General features: G+C 51.4%; 1 protein-coding gene across 4 annotated transcripts in view; it reads left to right on the top strand.

Annotated features, from left to right (window-relative positions):
• Window positions 1-21,813, top strand: part of DLC1 (DLC1 Rho GTPase activating protein) — a 207,888-nt gene that overhangs the window by 173,989 nt on the left and 12,086 nt on the right. For all 4 annotated transcript variants that reach the window (XM_007495633.3, XM_056803392.1, XM_056803394.1 and 1 more), the window contains 5 exons: window positions 8,376-8,447; window positions 10,681-10,762; window positions 16,683-16,746; window positions 17,864-19,191; window positions 19,739-19,906. In XM_007495633.3, the coding sequence (XP_007495695.2) occupies window positions 8,376-8,447; window positions 10,681-10,762; window positions 16,683-16,746; window positions 17,864-19,191; window positions 19,739-19,906 (1,714 nt within the window). The remainder of the gene's footprint in view (window positions 1-8,375; window positions 8,448-10,680; window positions 10,763-16,682; window positions 16,747-17,863; window positions 19,192-19,738; window positions 19,907-21,813) is intronic.

Genomic DNA, 21,813 nt, shown 5'->3' with positions numbered 1-21,813 from the left:
AATTCCACTGGGTTTTACTTGTGTTGTTGGGGATCATTTTCTCTTCAAAAAGTACTGAATCTATAGGGTTGACCTGTGTTTGTCCCAGAGAGCATCATGGTCCTAAAATTCCAAGCCCCCCTTATCGCAGGACATTTGGAACTAGAAGGGATCTCAGGGCCCCAAGTTCAACTCCTCCATTTCCCAGATGAAGAAACAAACCCAAACGGGTGACGTGATGTCCCAGAGGCACCCAGCGACGGTTCTGGTGCAGAAATTGAACCCAGCTCTCCTGGACTTCCACGTCCAGCCCTCTCTCTGCCCCAACACCTAGCGGCCTGGGAGCCAGGCTTACCCCTACTTTCCAGTGCAGGGGAATGAATCCGAAGCACTTTGGGCCTTTCTCTCCAGAGCATGTTCTCCCCTCCAGCCTGGGAGACCAAGGGTTGGGTCCAACCTGGGCTAGCTCGCTGGCTGCGTGAGCCCAGGCCATTCATTCCCTAGTCCCTGCCTCCCAGGATTTTTCTGAAGATCAAATGAGATTGCATATGGAGGGGGCTTTCCAGACCTTAAAGCAATATGGAAATGCTCACTATTTATTTTATTAATAACATTTCATTAACAGTATGGACTCCTTTTCTACCTAACAACATTCTAATGATCATGGTAGGCCAACGGAAGGAAGGGGCTCTCCCGGAGACCTTCCTGGAGAGTACGAGGCCCCTTACGCTGGCTTGGCTGGGTTGGCTTGGATTGGCTAGATTGTGCCCAATGGTGCTCGGTCCTGGGGCTTGGAGGAGTCCCCCAGGGAGCAGCCTTGGGCTGGAGCCCCTGTGGAGTCCACACTTATGGGGGTCAAGTCCTCGGGTTCCTCTCAGGTAGGCCCAGAGTGGGCTGGGAAGAGGGAGGCAGTAGGTGGGGCTTGGACTTTTGCCCAGAGCTTCCCATGGAAGGAAGGCCTCTTATTGTCTGCTCTGTTTGCTGGCTGAGCATCATTTCCTTTCTGGGGAATTTGCTAAGATAATCGGGCTTTAGAATTAAGGCTTAGGTTGAGGTTATCTGGGGAGAAATCAGAGCCAGCCAGGTTTGGCTGTGGAGGGCTGTCAGTCTCTGCCCTTCAGGTTAATGGGAAGCCCGAGCCCCACAGGGGCTGCTTGCGCGCTCTCTCTTTATGTGGTGGGTGCTGCGAGCTGCCCGGTGGCCAGTCCCCGAGCCAGTGCCAAGGGTCCCAACTCCCAAGAAGCATTGCTAACCTGGTGCTTCCTCTTCCTGAAATGCCTGGATGAAGAGTCACGGAATCAGAGATAGAGCCAGAAAGCACCACCCAGGCCATTGAGTTCCATGTCTTCATTTTACAGATAAGGAAACCGAGGCTCAGGGATGGGTAGCCAAGGTCCCCCGGGAAGCCTCAGGGGCAGGATTTCCATCCAGGTAGCGCTTCTCTGAGGTCCCTTTGGGGGTAAGAGGTCTGGGCACTGCCAGCGCCTTGCCTAAGCCACCCTCACTCGATGTTCCTTCCCACGGGGATTGTGGGAGACTCCCTAAACAGAGGATGTGAATGGGACATAAACTCTCCCCACCCACAGCCTGTGCTTCCTGTCTTCCCGGGGCTCAGAAGGCAGCCAGTCCCACAACAGAAGAGCCCTCCCCCCCCGGAGGAGTCGGGGAGGCTGTGGGGCGGTGTAGGGCGTCTAGGGTCTGGGGGCTTTGAGTCAAGGTAAATCCCACTGAGGGGAACCACTAAGGGCTCTTAGCTGGACTTCCGTCCCTTCTGAGGGCACCTGTGGTTCAGAATGGCCTGGATTCCTCTCCCCTATCTATTATGTGGTCCTCGGTGCCATGCGCTGTGCCCACTGGGGGAGATGCAAAGCCAAAAGGGAAATTGTCCCCATTCTCAAGGAGTTTGTTTGTTATTGGAGAGGCAACAGACTAAACAGTTAAAAATACAGAGAGGCAGACAGGCCACTCAGGTTCAAATCTGGCCTTAGACAGCTCTGTGAGCCTCAGTTTACCCGTCTGTAAGGAGAGGGCGCCGGATGCCTTGGTGTCTGAGGTTCCTCTCAGCTCTAAGATCTCGTCATTTGGGAATCAAGGGTGGGTGTGACCCAGGGGTTAGGGGAGGGCTAGGCGTCGGTGTCAGCTTCCTATCAGTCTCCCTGTCCTTCGGCAGAGTGTCCTTCAGCCTGCAAAGCCAGAGCTCCAGCCAGAAGGGCCCTTGCTTGCTTGCTTAGCACACCGGGGTCCTGCACGCGAGGGAAGCGCTTGATAAATGCTCCTAGATCCAGCTTGGGAAGTGACAGCCCTCATTTCCCAGCATCCTCTCTTGAGAGATGGAAGAGCCTGACCAAAGGGGCTGGGGATGAAGAGGCAGTCGAGGGATTGGGTCTACCCCAAAGTCATTGCCGGATGAAAAGCAGGCCTGGAATAGAATGGACACCTCCAGAGAACAAAGAGTGGCCAGGCTTTCTTTTTGCCCGTGAGCCAGGAAACCCTCCCTGGGAGCCACAGAAGGTGGGGTTCAGCAGCCTGGTCAGAATGCTTGCACAGGCTTATGGGGGAAACCTAAGGTGCTTGGAGAGTTGGGGGGCCATCTCTAGAGCACACCCTCTTCCCCCCACACTCAGCTGGGCTGATTGCCTCAGGAAGGGGCCCAGGACTTTGCTGCTTGTGGTCAGCCATGTTAGCAATCATAAATGTCAGCGCCAGGGTTCAAGAGTAAAACCAGTGCTCGTTCCATGGCACAGACTGGAAAATGGGGTTCTTTGGCCACGTCACCAGGATGTCTGTAGGTGCCCTCACCAGAGGACGCTTTTCTGCCCCAGGTGACTATGGGAAATCATGTCCTAGGGCCACGGGGTCCTCCCCTCCAGCCTTCCCTTCCTCATACCCCCAGGTGGCCCCGTACTCCAGACGCGACTATCTCCGGCGACGGCCGCCATGTCTTTTTTCTCTGCCCCCAGAGTTTCTCTTTACTAGAGAGCAGATAGTGTGATTTCCGTCTTGGGAGTAACTAACTCCCAGTCTGCCTCCAAAACCAAGGCACAATCCCAAGAAGCCAGGTCAGAAAGGGCTTTAGAGCAAAACCTTTCAGAAAAAATCCAAGGACTTTGCCCACGTTGCTTCTCTAGTCAAGACACTGCCAGCGACTCCCTCGTGACCAGTGGACAAAATGCCAACACTTCCACCTCCCTCAGCTGGGCCTTTGACACCCTTCAAAATCTGGCTCCAGCCCGTACTTCCAGACCAACGTCATATTACTGCCCTTAGGCTCAGGACATTCCTGCCGGACACCTCCACAGCCTGCAGCCTCCCTGACGCCACAATCCTGAGGTGCCTTCACTCTTCATTTCCTAGCCTGGCAATCCTTTGGCCCAATGCCCGCCCTCCCCCACCCCATGGGTCTGTCTGCCTCCTGAATTTTATATTGATTTATTTAGTATTGTCCCAGCTGTGGGTTACGTGGCTCGCTTTTTGAGGGCAGGGAATGTTGGCTATTTTGGCGTAGCATGTAAGATCATACGCCTGGAGCTGGATGGAACCTTAGGAGGGCATTGAGTCCAATTTCCTTGTTTAAAAAATTTTTTTCCATTAAAAAATCTATTTTCTCTGTCACCCTCTGTTGAAAAGGCAAAAAACTCTTATAAAGAGCATGCATTGTGAAACAAATTCCACACTGGTTTGTCTGCAGCCACGCGTGCTGTCAGCCAGCAGTTAGTCGTAAGCAGGTCTCGGGTGTCCTCGTTCTGACCAGTCCAACTTCCTCTGAACCAGGTTAAAATGTAGTTGCAAAGTGTTTAACAAGAAAAATAAAAATTAATTTGTGGTTTTCTGAGTAAATATGCTGCCCAAAATTTCCGTTTGAGCCCATCATTGCATTGACCAGAATTCTCATCGTTCCATGCGGCTACTACGTCAATTGTTCTGGTTCTGCTCACTTTACCCCGTGTCCGTTCATGTAGGTCTTCCCGGGGTTTCCTGAGAGCATCCTGCTTGTCATCTCTTATAGCACATTCCATCATCGCGTCTGCTCCCCAGTGGATGGTTATAGCCCCATAGTTTCCCGTTCTTTGCCACCACACCAAAAAAGCTGCAACAAATAATCACGTATATGTGCTCCTTTTCTTCTTGCTCTGATCTCTTGGCAGTATAGACCTAATAAAGGTATTCCCAAGTCAAAGGGTAGTTGCTTTGGGGGCCATGTTCCAAATGACTTCCTAGTCAGACTTCATAGCATCTATCCCTCCTTTGCCTTGCCTGGAGGGGGAGAGCACTCCATTCTCCCTCTCTCTCTTACACCATCAACTACACCCTCTACAAAAGCCAGGGCCCTTTCCCAGCTCCACCAGCATTTCTGGGAGTGAGCCCATTTTCACCCACCCCGCCAGCCCATGTCATTTTCCCCTTTGGTCATCTTTGCCAATGATAGGTATGAACCTGATCCTTGGAGATACTTTATTTGTATTTTTTTTAATTTTTAGTGATTTGGAGTATTTTTTTATGTGGCTGCTGGTACCTTGGATTTCTTCCTTTGAAAATTGCCAGTTTGTATTCCTTTAACCATGTATCTGTTGGGAAATAGTTCCTGTTCTTGTCAATGTGAATCAGTTCCTTGTATATCTTGGAAATGAGGCCCCTTCATTTTGTAAACATATAGCTTTGAGCCCACAAGAGAGGTTAGAGATCCTGAAATACAGTGGCAGCTGTTTGGTCTTACTTAGCCCAGGGGTTCAATAACCCAACCCCTTCATGAATGTGAATAAGCTTGGATGAGGAGACCTGCTTGACTTTGGCTGCTGTTGGAAACACCTTCTCTAGTCTATTCTCTAGGACCTATTAAAAACAAAACAAAACAGGAAAGCATGGAGTCAGGTCTGGGTTCAAATTTCACTTATGCCACTATGTGACTCTCTGTTGAGCTGTAACTGGGACTTGTAAGAGCGAGGGCACTAGGAGGGTGGTGGACCTTCTCCCTGGTGCACTATGGGTCTGAATCCCCTAAGGGTTCGTGACACCTTGGAAAAGGGACCCCCAAGAAGAAGCAACAGTAGCTATGAGCAGATCTTCCTGATGTTAGGTCAGGAGCCCGTGTAACCAGAGGAGGGTTTAAGTAAGCCTGGAGAAGAAGAGGGTGGGCATAACTTGGCTCAAGTGACGTTCTTGGAAAGTGGGAGCTGGTTCCCTTAGCTGCCAGGGCCTCTACCACCAGCTTTGGTGCAGAAGAGTCTAAAGAAATACTTGGGTTGTCCTTACCTCTCCCATTCATGCCTTAGTCTTCACTTGAAAACCAGATTTGGTGTGGCCTCCCCAGCATGAATGCAGCCCTTCCTAGAGCATATTGAAGCCTTTTCTTATCCTTCCCCTCTGATATTCCTACCTTTGTCTTTCTGGGAGATGACCTCAAAGGTTCTCCTAATCTGGGTCATTTCACATCTGCTGGTGGACCAGGAGTGTGAGGGCAGTCTAGGGTAGAACCCCATCCCTGTCAGGCCAAGAACCACCACCTGTTCTGAACCCAGGAGTCCTGGATAAGGTCTTCAGCTAGCTAGTTTTTGGTATCTCCTCTATCATATTTGGGACATGGAATGAACTGGTATCAACATCCAATCTTGGTGGCTTCCTGCCTTCAAGGAGGTTCCTGGGGACAGAGAAAGCATTTCCTCCGATAGTAGAAAAAGCATTCTCGTCTTCTGTTTCATTTTTGTTTGTTTATCATGGTACCTCGAAAATATCAAGTGCTTGTTGATTGAATAATGAATGAACATGATGGAAGCTGATTTTCCCAGGTTGGCATTATAAACTGTTCAAGGTCTTGACGATGAGTAGACCAGAATGGTGACGAGTGTTAGAAATGAGTTTCGTACTCCTGGTGAATGGGTTTGGGGGAGGGGGCAGATTTGTGAGGCCATCTTCCCCTGGCACTATTTTGTCATGGCACTCACCATGACTCCTGGTCCCTGCACCAATGGTCCCCTGTTCTTTACCTACAGACCAGCAAATAAAGCTGTTTCCAATAAAAATTTCCTGTTTCCTCCTTAACACATTTGCAAGCTGTTTACTTGAGGAAAGCCAGGAATAAAGGCCCCATTGTACCCCCATTGTATTTTTAGAATCCAAAGGCTTTTTTTTTGTCCTTTGGAGAATAGCTTCCAACAAGACCCTGCTCTCCTTCTCCTCCTGTGTTTGCTGTCCACACCCACCCCTCTCCTTAGTCCAGGAGGATCACTAGGCTCTTTGGGCGAGACTGACTGGGCCTAAGGAGGAGAGGTCCTGGAGAGCCATGCAAGATAACTAACAAGCTTCGGTTTGATGGAAAATGAGACTCTCTCCAGTGACAAGCAGAGACTTCTCTGCCCTAATTTGACACCATCCAATTATTTCTATTATGAGCACAGACCTTTGCTGGGGATCTGGTTTTCAAGTGAATTAAATGAATGAAACAAAAAAAGGAAACTTGGCCTTGCCTACAAGGAGCTCATGCTCTTAATTGGGAAAGAGAACACAAGACAAAGCACAGTTGTAGGGCAGCTGGGGAACCTACGGGACATCAGTGTGTCAGAAGTGTGAAAATCAAATTAGTATCTAGTAATATAAATATTATATTTTATAAGGTTTATTAAGGATTATTAGAAATCAAGGATACAAAATAAAAGCCACGTGCCCATGGCTGATTAGCCCATTCAAAATCCCCGCGCTTAGACATCATTGCAATGGCAGAGAAGAGAGTGTGGGAGGTGTTACTGCCAGTTAAATACAAATTGTGATCTCACCTACGTGGAGATTCAGGTGAGATTATAGGGAATTCTGGAAAATACCAAGGACTTCTGGGGATTGAAGTCTAGGGTTCAAAATCTCCATTTATACAGAAGACAGTACTGGGAACCTGCAGGGTCTGGAGGCAAGGCCTGGTGGCCCCTTCATGTCACTCTCTAGAACTACGGTGATACGTGTGCATATACAGGTATGACAGTGTCCAAGAAACTAGAGTTCTTACTCCATTACCGTGGCCACTGGCTTCATCCCTTTGACCACACATAAGCTTAAGTCTGCCCAGTTCTAAACCCTTCTCCTAAGCCTTTTGGACTTTTGCCTCAAATCCCTTCTCTCTTCTCCTTGATCACTAAACCTGTAGAAAAGTCACTGTGCATCAGCTCAGTCTCCCTCCTCCACAAGCCCCTTGTAACAATCCAGGCACACCACTAAAACGCCCTTTCCTTTGAGGACTCCCCACACATCCTCTGGGTCAGGGTCAGTGGCCATCTCTGGGTCTTCATCCCACTTGATGTCTGTAGTCCCTTTCCCTTAATCTATCCTCCTGTTCCTTAAGGTGAGTCCTCAAGGATCTGTCTGTGGTCTCTCTCTCTCCATACTCCGTCCCTCGGCAGCCTCACTCTTCCTCAGCTTCAACTCCCACTCCATCCAAACCTCTCCCAAACTTAGCTCTAGCCCTGACCTCTTTTCTGAGGTCTTTCAAAGGTCTCTGAAAACAGGAGATAGGTTGCAGGATCACAAGATAATAGGGCTTGTCCCTATTTTAAAAAACAAAAAGGCAACTTAGTAGAGCCTGAACCCTAGAGATAAGTGACCCGGCTTTATGGCTTAAGTCTTACCAACCAGCTTCCTCATGACAGTTCTTCCAGAGGGACCATTTTTAAACAAGTCAATCCCTCAATCAGTACTTATGAAGACCTTGCCAACCCCTGGGGATGCAAAGGCAAAAACCAGCTTCTTGCCCTCCAGGAGCTCCCATTCTAATTGAGGAGGCAACACCCAATTGCCATCGAGATGTTGTGAGGTGTAGAGCAGGGTGATGAGATGAGAGACTGAGAAGATACAGAAGCTTTGGGACTGGTGGATCCAAGGGCTTTGTATTGGATCCTGGAGGCCATAGGGAGCCACTGGAGTCCACCAAGTATGAGGTGGCCTGGACAGACCTCTGGTGGCTGAGTAGAGAATGGACTAGAGGCAGGAAGAGACTGAGGCAGTGGTCCATAGAGACTTACAGAAGTTGTGTAAGCAGTGAAAGGGAGACCTCCACCTGAACAGATGTGGTTGAAGAAGAAAAGCCAATCTGTGATTCCCACTTGGATGGGAGGAGAGGCAGATTAGAACCCTGGTCATCAAATTCAGGGTGCAGCTACTTCCTTGCCATGGGACCTTGGGCAAGTCACTGAAACACCCAGCCTCAGTTTCCTTGGTCATAACACAGCAATAAGCATGGTATGGGGGAAAGATCCCAAACTTCATCCCCAAGAATCAGGGTGGTTTCTGTCCCTGTTCGGTCAATGGTTTGCCATTGATGTTGCCCATGTCCTCTTGCTCACCTGAGTTCAGGAGACCCTGAGGTGTCCTGAATGGCTGGCTAACCAAGTATCTTTTCTCCACTCTGTCCCTTCCAGAAATCGAGGCCAAAGAAGCTTGTGACTGGCTGCGGGCAGCCGGCTTTCCCCAGTACGCCCAGCTGTATGAAGGTGGGTAGGGAAGGGGCACAGGGTGTCTGCTTTTTCCTGTGAAATCAACAAAGCACCATCATCTTTCTCCTCTTTTGAAAAGAATCTAAGAGAATACCCAATGACATTGCGTGTTGGCTGCAGGAAGAGTGGGTGGAGAGGAGGGAGGGAAATAATGTGATTATTGTAAGTCCTCTTACTTCCCAAAGATGGAGCCAACACTAGGCTAGAGAGTGAGGCTGGCTTCTCCTCCTCCTCATAGCTTGGGGGGATGTAGAATGCTCTGAGATTGGCCAAATATCTCCTCCATAGAGTCTTGGAGGAGAAGCCGCAGGTATTGTGCTGGGTGGTCTCCTTGGTATTACACCTGGGATTGTGGCTCAAGAGTCATGTAAGTGGCTCAGTGGATAGAGAGAGTACCAAGTCTGGAGTCAAGAGGCCCTGAGTTCAAGTCTCAGATACTTGCTACTAGTATGGTCTGAGGAAAGTCACTTTACTTCTGTCTGCCTCAGTTTCCTTATCTGTAAAACTGTTAGAATAATAGCACCTCCCTCCCAGGGTTATTCTGAGGAGTGAATGAGAAAATAATTATAAAGTGCTTAGCACAGAGTCTGGTATATAAATAAGAGCTATAGAAACATTCATTGCTATTATTATTGTTGTTGTTATGGTGATTATTAGTAGTAGTACAGAAGGGGTCTTGAAAGTCATCCAAGTCTAAGCCCCCTCATCTTACAGATGGAGAAATTGAGAGACTTGCACCCAGGTCCTCAGACTCCTGCCCCTGGGATTTCTCCTGCACCCTGCTGTTAATTCCTCCTGTGCCTTTTTTCCCCTCTCACCCTTTATTTTCACAGGAATTAGACATGGGCTAGAAAACCCATGGACTTAAAATAGATTCTTTGGAATCCTCTTCTATCCCCCTCCCCCTTCCCCAGTCCTGCCTGCCCCTGGATGAAAGTCAGCTTGCTTCCCTTTGGTCTCTGGGGGTGGTTTGATCTCTGATCTTTTTTCTTTCCTTGGGTGAACAAAGGCATACATTGTGCTCCCTCTCTCTCCCCCTTCCTCCCTTTCTCCTCCCTCCTTTCCTCCTTCTTCCTCTCCTTCCCTCCTCCCTCTCTTCCTTCTTCTCTCCCTCCCTCCTGCTGGGGGCCATCAGTCCACAACGCCCTGACAGAGTCACACGTGGTAGCCGGGGAGACCACAGAGTGGTCCTTGGTGAGATGTGACTGCCCACTCTATCCCCCTTGCATGACCTCTTTCATCAATGCCCCTTACCTCTGAATTGACATGATTATTATTCCCCCAGTCTCAAAAGAAATAATGCAAGAGAAAACACATGTACCCTAATTCTCCAAAATATCACCAAAAGATCAGACCCTGAAGCCCAATCCCAAAAGACTATCATGGGTTAACTTTTATTTAGGTGCCTAATTCCCAGTGAAACCGCAGCTACAGGCCAAGCCCAAAGCTTTCTCATGAAGCCAGCACACAAATCAATCCTAGAGGCCCATACAATAGGTACAGTACAGGTACACTAAGCTTCACTATGCCTCAGTGACTCAATTACACAAATCAGTAACTCACACCCCCTAGTAAGCCACGTGTGACGAAATCATTTATCTTGTATTCTGTCTGTAATCACAATACAAAAATATAGAATGTTAATCAAGTGATCTCCTAATAGTTAATTTATCACTTTTCCAATTATCTCTCTTTGATTTTGTATACCTACATGCCAAGAAAATGGGTATAAAAATAAATCCCAGGCGTGGGAATGTCGAAGCAGCTGAGATGCAAAGCAATCCCATGGCTGTAATGATTAAGCTGTCTTCCATTTGTTATTTATTTTATTTTATTTATTTTGAGTCGGGAACCCTGGCTGGCTAGTGAGGCTGGACCCTGACCGTGACACCCTCCTTCGTCTCTCTTTCCCTTGCTCTCTCTCCCTCCCTCCTCTCTCCTTCTCTTCCTCCCTTCCTCCTTCTTTCTCTCTGTGTCTCTCTCCCCCTCCTGTGTGTGTGCACGTGTGCTTCCCCTCTCCAGTGTAACTTAAAGTTCACTTGCTCTCTGGGGAACGTCTGCTCCCAGATGGATGTGTCTGCACCAAATAATCTTTGGGGAAGATGGTTTCTCTGGAGGCGGCATCTCCAGCCTCTTGGTCTCTGGCCCAGGAGTGCCTTTGGGCAGGCGGACAGACCTTCACAGGCATGTGTGACTGCTTTCACAAAGGCTTGTCTCTTCTTCCCCACAGATCTCCTATTTCCCATCGACATCGCACTGGTCAAGAGAGAACACGACTTCTTGGACCGAGACTCCATTGAGGCATTGTATCGGTAAGTGAAGGCCCTGGCAAGCCCCCTCCTAGGAAGGGGAGGGCTGGGGATCAGCTCTTGTCCTGCACAGGAGTCTGCCCTCTCAGGGTACCCTCAGAGCCAGCTTGCTTCCTGCTTTGAGATCCACAGGCCCGGGTTGTGTCTGTCTGCTTTTTCACCCAGGCCTCAGCTGGTTCTTGCCCAGCATGACCTCTGGTGGCTAAAAGTACCTCAGTACCTCCCAAGATAAGGACTTGGGGCCCCAGAGGTAGAGGCCTCTTATCTGATAAAGGGGTCGGGGCTAGAGTGGCTCATTAATTGGGTCAGGGGAGGGCTGGGGAGTGGGATGCCCTTCTGAAAGAGGGGCCGTGTAGTCATTCTGAGACCCAGCACAGGTAGGAAAGAGCTCTGGAAAAGGGGGGGACTCAGTGTCCCCACTAGCAAATATGGTAGATAGATTAGCTCTGGAGTCAAAGAGTGTGGGATGGGATTGGAACTCATTTCTGGACCCTGGGCATGGACCTCAGTTTCCTCACCTGTAAAATGGGGGAAACTGGACTCAGTATTCACTTACAGCTCAGGACCTAGGGTCTTATGGTCTCCAAAATGGGGATTTCTGGGAGGAAAAGAAAAGGGCACGGGGACATCAAGATGCCTGGAAAATCTGTCCTCACCAATCTTCTACCGTGACCAGGTTCTCCACCCACTTGATTTGGGGAGAATATCTGGCCTGACCTCACTCAGGATGAGATGTCCCCTGATAATGGGCCCAACGTGTCAGGTACCAGGTGCTTGGGTGAGGGGAACAGACTCTTCTTGGCCAGGAGAAAGATGAGGTTCTTGACCCAGAAGATCAGAAGGGCAGGGCCAGGCTAGCCTAGAGACAACCACCCTGAGGCTTCTCTGAACTGCAGCTAAAGACACCCAGGAGGTTGGGAGGGCACAGCAGCCGGGATGCTAAGGGAGGCCTGAAGGACCATTGTGTGTGCTCTGTGGCCCAACAGGCAGGCACTGGGGGCCATCTTTATTCTTTTTTAAGTCCCATGAATCATGGGGATGATTTAGAATCATTTTTCCATGGTTACAAGATTCATGTTCTTTCCCTCCTCTCTCTCCACGCCCTTCCTGTAGCCGACACACAATTCTACTGGGTTTTACATGTGTCATTGATTAAGACCTATTTCCATATTTTTAATATTTGCACTAGGATGATCTTTTAGAGTCTACATCCCCAATCATATCTATGGGGCTCCTTTGAAGCGCTTGTTGGCCATTGCAGAAGCAGGATTAGCCACAGGAGAGAGCCCACCGCAGTAAAGGTAGTGGAGTGGAGTGGATAGAACCTAGGTATAAAATCAGCAAGTCCTGAGTTCAAATCCTATTGTAAGCCTTTCCTAGCAGTGTGACCCTGGGCAGGTAAGCTTCTCTGCCTCAGGAATCAGTTTCCTTTTCTGTAAAATGAGGCATTTGGACTTGGTGTCATCTGTGGTCCCTCCCAGCTCCAAACCCTGGCTCCTATAACCCTCATTCTCTCCCTGGCCAAGTCCAGTGGCCTTGTCACTCACCCTCTTCTAGATTGTCTCTTCTCCCTAGGACATCTCAAAATGGAGGTCTCCTAGACATCTTCAGGCCATGGGTCCAAACCTGAACTCATCATCTCTTCCCCTCTTGGGAGCCTGCCTGCTCTGCAGTTCTCTCCCCAGACCCAGATGCTATGGACATGATGGAGCGTCCATCCATGGGGGCTGAGCTCTTGGGGGTGGCGCCTGGGGCTCCTTTGTCCCCAACACTTCCTCCTCCACTTAGCTCAAACATTTTAGGACAATGGATTGGCCTGGCAACCCAGGGAGGACATTATTTCCCTTTCGACAAAGGCTTTCCATTGTATTTTTGTGCTGCTTTTCCTGCCCATTGAATTTGGAAGGGGTTAAGAAATGGTGCCTTCTTGGGTATATCTGAACGGGAGAGAAAGCTGGGTCCTGGATTCCAGAAGACTGGCCGTGCCCCATTCCCCCTAATCAAGCTATCAAGCCCTCGAGCTAAGGATTATTTCCAGTTTATCTTGCCTATTGTCAGTTGTTGGCCCGTTATCTCTCCTCTTCTACCCCATACTCCTTCAGGGTGGACTCTTGTTTTTTGTCTTTCTTTGTATCTCCCCCTCTCGGTGCTTGTTGATTAACTGACTAACCAACCATCCAATGGCTGGATGTCATGAAGGGCTGGATCTAATAAGAGGTTCCTGGGACCACTGTGGAACACTACCCCCAAAATCAAAGAGCTCCGCAGGCTGGAGATGTGGGGACACGACTGCTTCCCCCCCAAAGCTTGGGACTTCTCGTAGGTGGCTCCAACCAAGAGATAGGAGGGGCAGTGTGGTGAAGTAGTTTGAGGGCTAGATTTGGATCTGTGTGAGCTCCAGTTCCAGTCCTGCCTCGGTCACTTCTCAGTGCTATGAGCGTTGACCTCTCTCAGCCTCAGTTTTCTTATCTGTGAATGGCAGGGGAGCAGGGGTTAGTAGAGAGGGATGGCAAATCCCACTCTGGACTGGGTGAGAGCGAGATGAGATCATGTAGGCACAGGGCCAATGCTGGCAACCATGCTGCTGGGACAAAAGCCACTGTGGTCTGGGCCACCTCGAGAATGCTGGCGTGTCCCCGGGGACACCAATAAGGACCCTGGCAGTACCCAGACTCATCCTGGTTGGGGCAAATCTCAATAAAGTCACATGGTGGATTGCTAGCCTAGCTTCAGCTACAGAGAGAAATGGAGCACCTCCCATTTTTCCATAGTAGTGACACCTGTTGTAGCATTGTAGAAAGGGGTCAGGAGGGCCAAGGCTGATTTCTCCCAGTTGGAGACAGGGGCTGAGAGGGGTCTAGGGGAGCCTTAGCCACATAACTTGGGTGGCATCCAAGAATTAAAGCCAGCTCTGTAGACCACAATGCCCGGCAACCTTTCAGCAACTTTAATTGGCTGAGAACTGGAAACCCCTCCCAAAATAGATTGGCATCTGATAATTGATAGTCTTAAGAGTTGCTCTCAGGGGTGCTGTGACTCTCCCAAGATCACACATCCACAAAAGGGCCAGACACTAAATTTAGCCAGCTACCCTTCCATGATGATGTGCCCTTTCCCATCCTATGGATTACATACTTGCCTCCTTTTTTTTTTAAGTCCTTACCTCTTATCTTAAGAGGCAATACTAAATATTGGCTCTAAGGCAGAAAAGTAGTAAAGGAACTGGGGTTAAGTGACTTGCCCAGGATCACATAGCTAGGAAATGTCTGAGGTCTGATTTGAACCTAGAATCTCCCATCTCCCTAGGGTCTTACATCCTATTTTTTAATGATTAGGACTTCTGTTAAGTTAATTTGGAAAACTAAATCCCCACAATTAAAGGTTTTTCTTTTAAATGGAATAACCACAGGAGATAAAGGTCTCATTTTGTAAGAATTTTTAAATATCTCCTTTGTAAGAAAACTTGGTAATTTGGGATCATTGAAAATCCTGCCTTAAAAACATGTCTTCCAAATCTTCCCATATTTTCCGGAATAAGCAGAGACACTGATACAGTTCCTCTGGGCTAGTTGTCCCATTTCTGGGGCTGGGGGCCTTGGAGGCACCATTCATTCAGCCAACCTCAGCTTTCCTCATGGAAAATGAGGGCATTAGAATAAAGGATTTCTAAAGTCCTTTCCAGCTCTCTATAAAAGCAAAAGATAATTTTTTTAATTTTAATAACCAATTTCCACGTGAGTTATATAATCCAAATTTTTTGCCTCTCATTTTTCCTCCCCTTTCCTAGAGCTGGCAAGCAATTCAACATGGGATATAGATATAGATAGATAGATAAAATCATACAAAACATGTTTCCCTGTTACTCATTTTTGTCAGGAAATAATCTTATAAAACCAATCTTTTTTGTTTTTATGTCACCCCTTGTTGTATAGAGGCAATTCCTTTACACAGCACACTATCCCTTGTTAAAAACAAAAGGGGGGCAGTTAACGAAAACTAACCAACACATTATCTCCAGTTGAGTGGTGTATTCAGTAAACCACCTCTATTAAAGAAATGGCCCCTCATTTGATTCTTTTTTTTATAATGGTGTGACTATATTCTTGTCACTTGGAGCTTATTATGGTATGTGGTACAAGCTGTTGCTCTAAACCTAATTTCTGCCAAGTCTTTCTCCTAATCTTCCCAGCCATTCTATATGACTACCACCTGGTCCTGCAAGTATTCTGTTCTCACTTTTACACGCCACTGGGTTGAGTGGGATTATTCAAGATTCTTATCTCAGCTGTGTTGTTTCTTAGCCAAATAATGTCAGGGATGGCTCCTTTAGAGCCTCCTTGGAGGCCCCCAGATTCAGCTCTGATTCCACATGACTGACTGAATAGTCACCGAGAACTCTGCAAACAAGACTGAAGCCAGGGGATGGGATGCTGCTCATTCTCCAGGCTGGATTGTAAAGGAAGCCCAAGATCCTATCTCTCTGTTGTTGTTTCTTTATAGACTTTCCCAGGCCAACTGTTTTTACTTAAAGTCCAAAGCAAGTGCCGTGTGGACACTCCTAATGATTTCGGGGAGGCCAGATGCCCTCCTTTCTCTCTTACCTCGTCGCTCTCCCTTCCCTCCCTCCCTGCCCCCAGTCTTCCCTCCATGTCTTTTTCTAAAGAAGAAAATTCTTTATGGAGCACACTCTGGGTTATCTGCCCCGACGGCCTGGGGCTTTCTTCTATAAACAGGATACTGGCCTAGGGAGCCTTTAATCTGTGCTGGGCCAGGAAGGCTTATCAGTTAGGCCCCCTCGTGTTTTAGCTGAAACATCAAAGGAATCCCATGACCCGCCTCTGGCCTAACCCAGGTATTCTTGTGTGGATTAACAACCTTGGTCCTATAAATAATGGCCCAGCCAAGCTGGGCCCCTGGTGGGGAGGCCCCAGAACACCAGGCCCAGATGGGGCTGCCTAGTGGAGTGGCCCTCTTGGAGGCTCAGTGAGGAAGCACACAAGTTGGGGTCATCTGGAAGCCATTAGAGGGAAGTGGGGCCTGGAGGCCTGTGTCATTAACGGGATGGCATGCTATTTTAGCCAGGATATTGTTGGAGGTAACTCATTAAAGCCCCAGTTATTCCGGTACATTCCATGGGCTTTTATTCGGGGATTTTGTTTTCAAGAAAATTAACATTGGCCCCCAAACACAGCCTGACTGGGCTTGGGGCTCCAGAAGGAGGAGCTGGGGGCCCGAGGAGTCCCTCCACAACAGAGAAACCTGAAAACAGCCTTCTAAAGGAAGGGTTCCAGGTCCGAATGAATCAAAGTCTTGAAAATAGAGTGGAGTCCCGATGCAACGCAAGGATCCAGAAATCAGTCGTGTGAAATATCAGAAGTATATGCGTAAATCCAGGCCGAGAGCGCTCTGCTCCGTAGTCAGCCTCTGAAGACATCTGTAATCCTTTTAAGACTCATTCATACCTGGAGCCCTTCATGAAAAATGTTTGCGAAGCTTTGAATGCTAAGCCACAGAATACATTCTTAATGTGCTCATTAGACGTAGACCCGAAGGTGCAGCCTTTTCTGGCTTTGTTCAGCCGGGTGTTTCTGCCCTGAAAAGCATTTTCCAGGGTGATGAAAGACTGCTGGGGAGAGTGCTGTCTGTCCTGATGAAATGCTCACCCACCTGCACGGACAGACAGACGTCTATCCGGTGCAGCACCTTCCCTGGGGAAAGCTTCTTGTTCATTGAAAAGGCTCCCCGATGGAGTGGGAAGGACTCGCCTGTTTCTTGGTGGCAGAGCCTGGGGCCGATCAGCTCCTCCTTGACCAGGAGCCCGGATGGGCATGACGTGCCTGGCCCCTTCCTCGGGCTTGGTTGGTAGGGAAGCCGCCTGGCACTGCCTCACTTTGCTGAACACACGTGTTTCTTTGCTCCGCAGGCGCCTGAACACGTTAAATAAGTGTGCGGTGATGAAGCTAGAGATCAGCCCACACAGGAAGCGGGTGAGTCCGCCGAGGGCCCCAGGAGCAGTTTGTCCTGCCACAGAGGCTCATCTCTGCGTGGCGGCCCCAGGCTGGGCTCCCGAGGTCCCTGCACGGAGGGCCAGCCCTGAGCGCAGGGTGCGAGAGGACTGAGCACCAACGGGCGCTGACCTTCCTTCCATCCATCCACACAGAGCCGTGGCTGGAGAAAGAAGCTGTTCCAGCCAGGCCAAGAGCGGTCAGGGCCCAATTCAAACCCAGCTCTCTGGGGGAGCCTCCCTGCCCCACACTCAAAACCAGTGACCTCTGAGGACCTTCCAGCCTGAGCCTCAGTTTCCTCATCTGTGCCTGATTAGGCCGGACTGTCCCCGAGTGTTCCTCTCGGTCCTCCCTTCTGGGAGGCCCAGGATGGACCAGGGGGCAGTTCTCTCAGGGTCGGGGAGGGAGAGGGGGCATCGCACGTGTCTGCGTAAACACAAATCCTCCTTCCCCAAGAAGGCCACCGTCCCCTGGGGAGCGGGTTTTCCAGAATTATCCTGGTCTGGGTCACCCAGAGTCGGGAGACGTCACTGATAGCCTGAGGGTCATGGAACTGCGCAGAGGGCCGGGAGGCTCTAGAAGGCTCGGCCAATGGGTCGTGCCCTGTGGCAGACAGGGGTCCCCTCAAGGGAAGGCACTTCCCCTACATCTGAAGTGTAAAAATTAAATTAGTCTCTAGTAATAGAAATATCATATTTTAAGAGCTTTAGTAAAGATTGTTAGAAATCAAGGAATAAAGAAAATACAAAATAGAAAAATGCCTAAAAATGCCTACCAAATAGAAAGGCCCCCCGCTGGCTCTGAGGCTATGGTGGGCCCTTCAAACTTGTTTTAGGGGGTAGGGGCAGTCAGGCAACCATGTTTCAGAGAGTTTAAGGGGGCCTCGCCCCAACATACACCACCCCACCTCTTTGGAGGGGCACCCAAGGGTGTCCAGGGGCAGCCCTTCTCTAGTCCCAGCTGCAGTGGGACGTCGTCTTTATGCCAGGAGTTTCCCTGGGCCTCTGGGCTTCTGGCAGCCCCTCGGTCCGGCCTTGGTCCTTGCACTTCATGCATGGGGACAGGGAGCCGGACTTTAACTCTGGGTCTCTCCTTGCAGAGCGAGGACTCGGACGAGGATGAGCCGTGCGCCATCAGCGGCAAGTGGACTTTCCAAAGGGACAGCAAGAGGTGGTCCCGGATGGACGAGTTTGACGCGTTCCCTCCAGGGCTGGGTCTGAGCGCCAGGGCGCCGGGGAATCCAGCCCTGGCCAGTACGGCCAGCAGAGAAAGCCTGCTGACCAACCTGAGCGAGAGCCAGGAGCTGGCCTCCCTGCGCAGCCTGGGCAGTGCCAGCAGCCTCCCCACGGAGCCCAGCACCCCCCGCGCAAGCTCCGCGCTTAGCGTCTGTTCCTCGGGCCCCCAGGAGGAGGCTCCCCCGCCAGCCCCCGCCGAGTCGCCAAGCCCCGACACCAAGGGCCAGGGGCAGCCCGCCAAGGCCAAGCCACGCAGCCTGCTCAAGAGGATGGAGAGCCTGAAGCTGAGGCGCTCTCACACGGGCCGGCCCAAGGCGGCCCCCGCCAAGCTGGGCCTGGTCATCAGCGGGCCCGTGCTGCAGGAGGGGGCCGAGCAGGAGAAGCTCCAGCACCTGCACTGCATGGAGCTCTCCGCCCTGGGGGCCGGCGGCCCCTTCAGAGGCCCCGGAGTCCGCAAGAGAAGCGTGTCCAACTCCACGCTGACCAGCAGCGGCAGCAGCAGCCAGTCGGAGAGCAGCAGCGCCGTCAGCACCCCCAGCCCCGTCACCAGGACCCGCAGCCTCAGCGCCTGCAAGAAGAGGGGCGGCATGTACCTGGAGGGCTTCGACCCCTTCGACAGCGTCCTGGAGCAGAACCTCCGGAACCGCGAGAGCTGCCCGCAAGACGCCGTGTTCTACATCCCCGAGGACCACAAGCCGGGCACCTTCCCCAAGGCCCTGTCCAACGGCCGCCTCCCCGCGCCCGGCGGCCCGGCGGCGGGCTGGAGGGCCGGCAGCTTCCACGGCCACGCCTGGGAGGGCGCCAAGGAGCCGCCGAGGCGCAACTCCTGCTCGGTGAGCAGCCGCCTCAGCGTCTACGACAACGTGCCGGGCCCCGGCCTCTACCCCGACCTCGAGCAGGACGACGTCTTCCCCGAGCTCGACGACATCCTGTTCCACGTCAAGGGGATGCAGAGGATCGTCAACCAGTGGTCCGAGAAGTTCTCCGACGAGGGAGACTCCGATTCGGCGCTCGACTCCGTCTCTCCCTGCCCGTCTTCCCCCAAACAAATCCACCTGGAGGGCGAGCACGGCCGCGCCTCGCCCAGCGACCTGGACAGCGTGGGCAACTCCGTGCACGAGGCCGAGGAGCCCTCCGGCGGCCCGGAGAGGAGGGACTCCGGCGTGGGGGCCTCCCTGACGCGCACCAACAGGTGAGAAGGCCGCCCGTCCGCAGCAGGCGGCCAGCCCCGGAGACTTCCTTGTGAGAATCCACAGGCCTAAGGCGCTGTGGCACAGAAGAGTCCGCGGCTTCCACGCTCCCTCTCGGTGCTAGTCCTTAGGTCGGTGGCTCCTGCCACGCCGCTCTCAGAAAGGCAGCAGCCCCGGCCATCCTCGCCTCACCGCAGATGGGATGGGGCCGCTTCGCCCCCGGGGCCCCCTCACCCAGGGAGCTTTTCCGGTGCCCTAGTCTGCCGGTGTCCGCTCGAGGAGAATCAGGTGTCCTTCCCCAGCTAGGGCCCGGAGTGCAAGTGGCCACTGAGCGGGCCTCCGGGCCCAGGCCGTGCCCGCGGGGCCAGGGGGAGCAGCTGTGTTCATCACGCTAGGTAGGCAGCCAGGCGCTCCCGAGAGGGGTTCAGACCCTCCTCAGAGCCTTCAGGCTGGGGGGCCCCGGGGAGCCCCCGAGAGAGGAGACGGGTAAAGGACTCTAGAAATGCTGATTGTCCTTCACGCTCTGGTCGTCCCCCTGCTCCTTTCCAGGCCCAGGCAAAGCTGGCAGAGCTCCCAGCAGTCGGCTCTGAGCTCGGCGGGCTCCCAGATCAGCTGCCAGTCCGTGGCGCAGATGAACCTGCTGCAGAAGTATTCGCTCCTCAAGCTGACGGCCTTGCTGGAGAGGTACACGCCATCCAACAAGCACGGCTTTAGCTGGTGAGTGAAGGGGCCCGGGGCGCCCCACAGCCAGCCAGGGGGAGGGGGGCCTCCGGCCCAGAGCGCACACCCGAGATCAGCAGAAAATGACCCAAGCGTTCCCTCAAGAGGAAACCAATTAGATGAGTACGTGGGCAAAGGACGGGCTCCCAACTGGAGACGGGCACTAAGGCGGGGAGCGGGGAGACGTGGAGCGCCGCAGCTCCCTCTAAGAGTAGTACTCAGTTATAGAAGGGGGGATGTGGGAGAGGACAGTCGCAGGGAGTTGGGAGAGGGCAGTGGATAAGAGGCCGCTGAGGCCAATAGCTAAGATCATGGACCATTTCAGTTGAGTGAGAGGGTCAGTAGCTATGCTGAAAGGAGTTGCAAAGGCAGTGGGAGCTGAAGTAAAGGTAAAATCGTTATTGAACTATAAAAGGAAGAAGAGCTGTGAACGGGCAGAAGGTCACAGGAAGTCTTCTTAAGAATGTAGAGATAACATGGACAGCTAAGGGAGAAGGTACGGTGAGAGCAGAGATGGGGAAGAGAAGGATTGGTTGCAATGGTTTCTGGGGAAGAAAGTCTAGGGTTGGCCTTGTTTAAGAAAAGGGCTTTTCGGGGGCAGCTGGGTAGCTCAGTGGATTAAGAGTCAGCCCTAGAGACGGGAGGTTCTAGGTTCAAATATGGCCTCAGACACTTCCCAGCTGTGTGACCCTGGGCAAGTCACTTGACCCCCATGGCCTAGCCCTTACCACTCTTCTGCCTTGGAGCCAATACACAGTATTGACTCCAAGATGGAAGGTAAGGGTTTTTATTTAAAAAAAAAAGAGAAAGAAAAGGGCTTTTCTGTCCTCAGACTGGAGCAAAGGGGCAAGAATGATCGGTGCTAGAGAGGAACAAAGGCAGGCAGGGAATATTTAAGTGTGATCTGTGTGCCCACACTGCCAGGAAAGGCAAACAAGCAGGCCTCTCTAGAGCAAAAGCAGTCCCTTCCCTCGTGTATCTAGCCCAGCATATGGAGAAGTGAGGAGGACTAATGCCAAGAGTGTGTTTAATGCCCACGGTGTGAGCAGAAGTCAGAGGCTTCCATGCTAGTTAGGGCTGATGATTCCTCCTTTCCCACCTCTTCAATTGACAAATAAGAATGCTGAGAACCAAAGTGGGGTGGGTGGGGGGAGGTGTAGGTCACACCACAGAATGTGGTAAAGCAAGAATCAGGATGGACATTCAGGAAGGGCTTCTTCTTTGGATAGCCACAGGCCAGTGTTGTCAACATGAGAAACCCCAGGGGCATCTCTTGCTCAAAGAATATGAGCCCTGTATCGACATTTCTAAAGATTCAGGGGTAAGGGGAAGAGACTGCCCCAATTTGGTCCATTTTGGGGAAACAAGAGCAGAGGGGGGACGGCTAATCCAGAGGGGTCCCTCCTGGGGCCTCTCTGACACCTCTGGCCTCAGAGCTGACCACCAGGCACTAAAGAAAGCATCTCTGTTCCGTGGCTGTGCTTTTGGAAGCCTTGCAGCACACAGGAGCTGTTTGTTCCAAATGCCCAAAATAAATAAGTACTGGGCAACCTCTCCCCACGTGCCCAAGATTCTCACTGGAGACCATCGTCCTGTGTGCCCCCTGCCTTCCACTCAGCCACCAGACTGCCTCTCTTCCCTTACAAAGCAGGTATTGTATGCCTTGGCTCAGTAATGGGAGAGGTTGCGCTCTGTGGAGACCCTCCCCCAACGCCCTGCAGCCAGCCCCTCAAGAGTGCTGAGCTCCTGGGGGACGGGTAACCCCAAGGAGCTGGGATGGCCTGGGCAGGACATGCAGTTTTATTCACACTTTGATGGTGACGGTGTGGTACACGCTGGAACATGAGACAATGAAATACTCTTGAATTATTTCATTGAAAGAGAAAAGCGGTCATTCTTTCCCC

This window comes from Monodelphis domestica, chromosome 6, assembly GCF_027887165.1.
Source record: "Monodelphis domestica isolate mMonDom1 chromosome 6, mMonDom1.pri, whole genome shotgun sequence".
Lineage (NCBI taxonomy): Eukaryota > Metazoa > Chordata > Mammalia > Didelphimorphia > Didelphidae > Monodelphis > Monodelphis domestica.
Note: the sequence above shows the minus strand (reverse complement) of the source record. Positions and strands in the feature narration are given on the sequence as shown.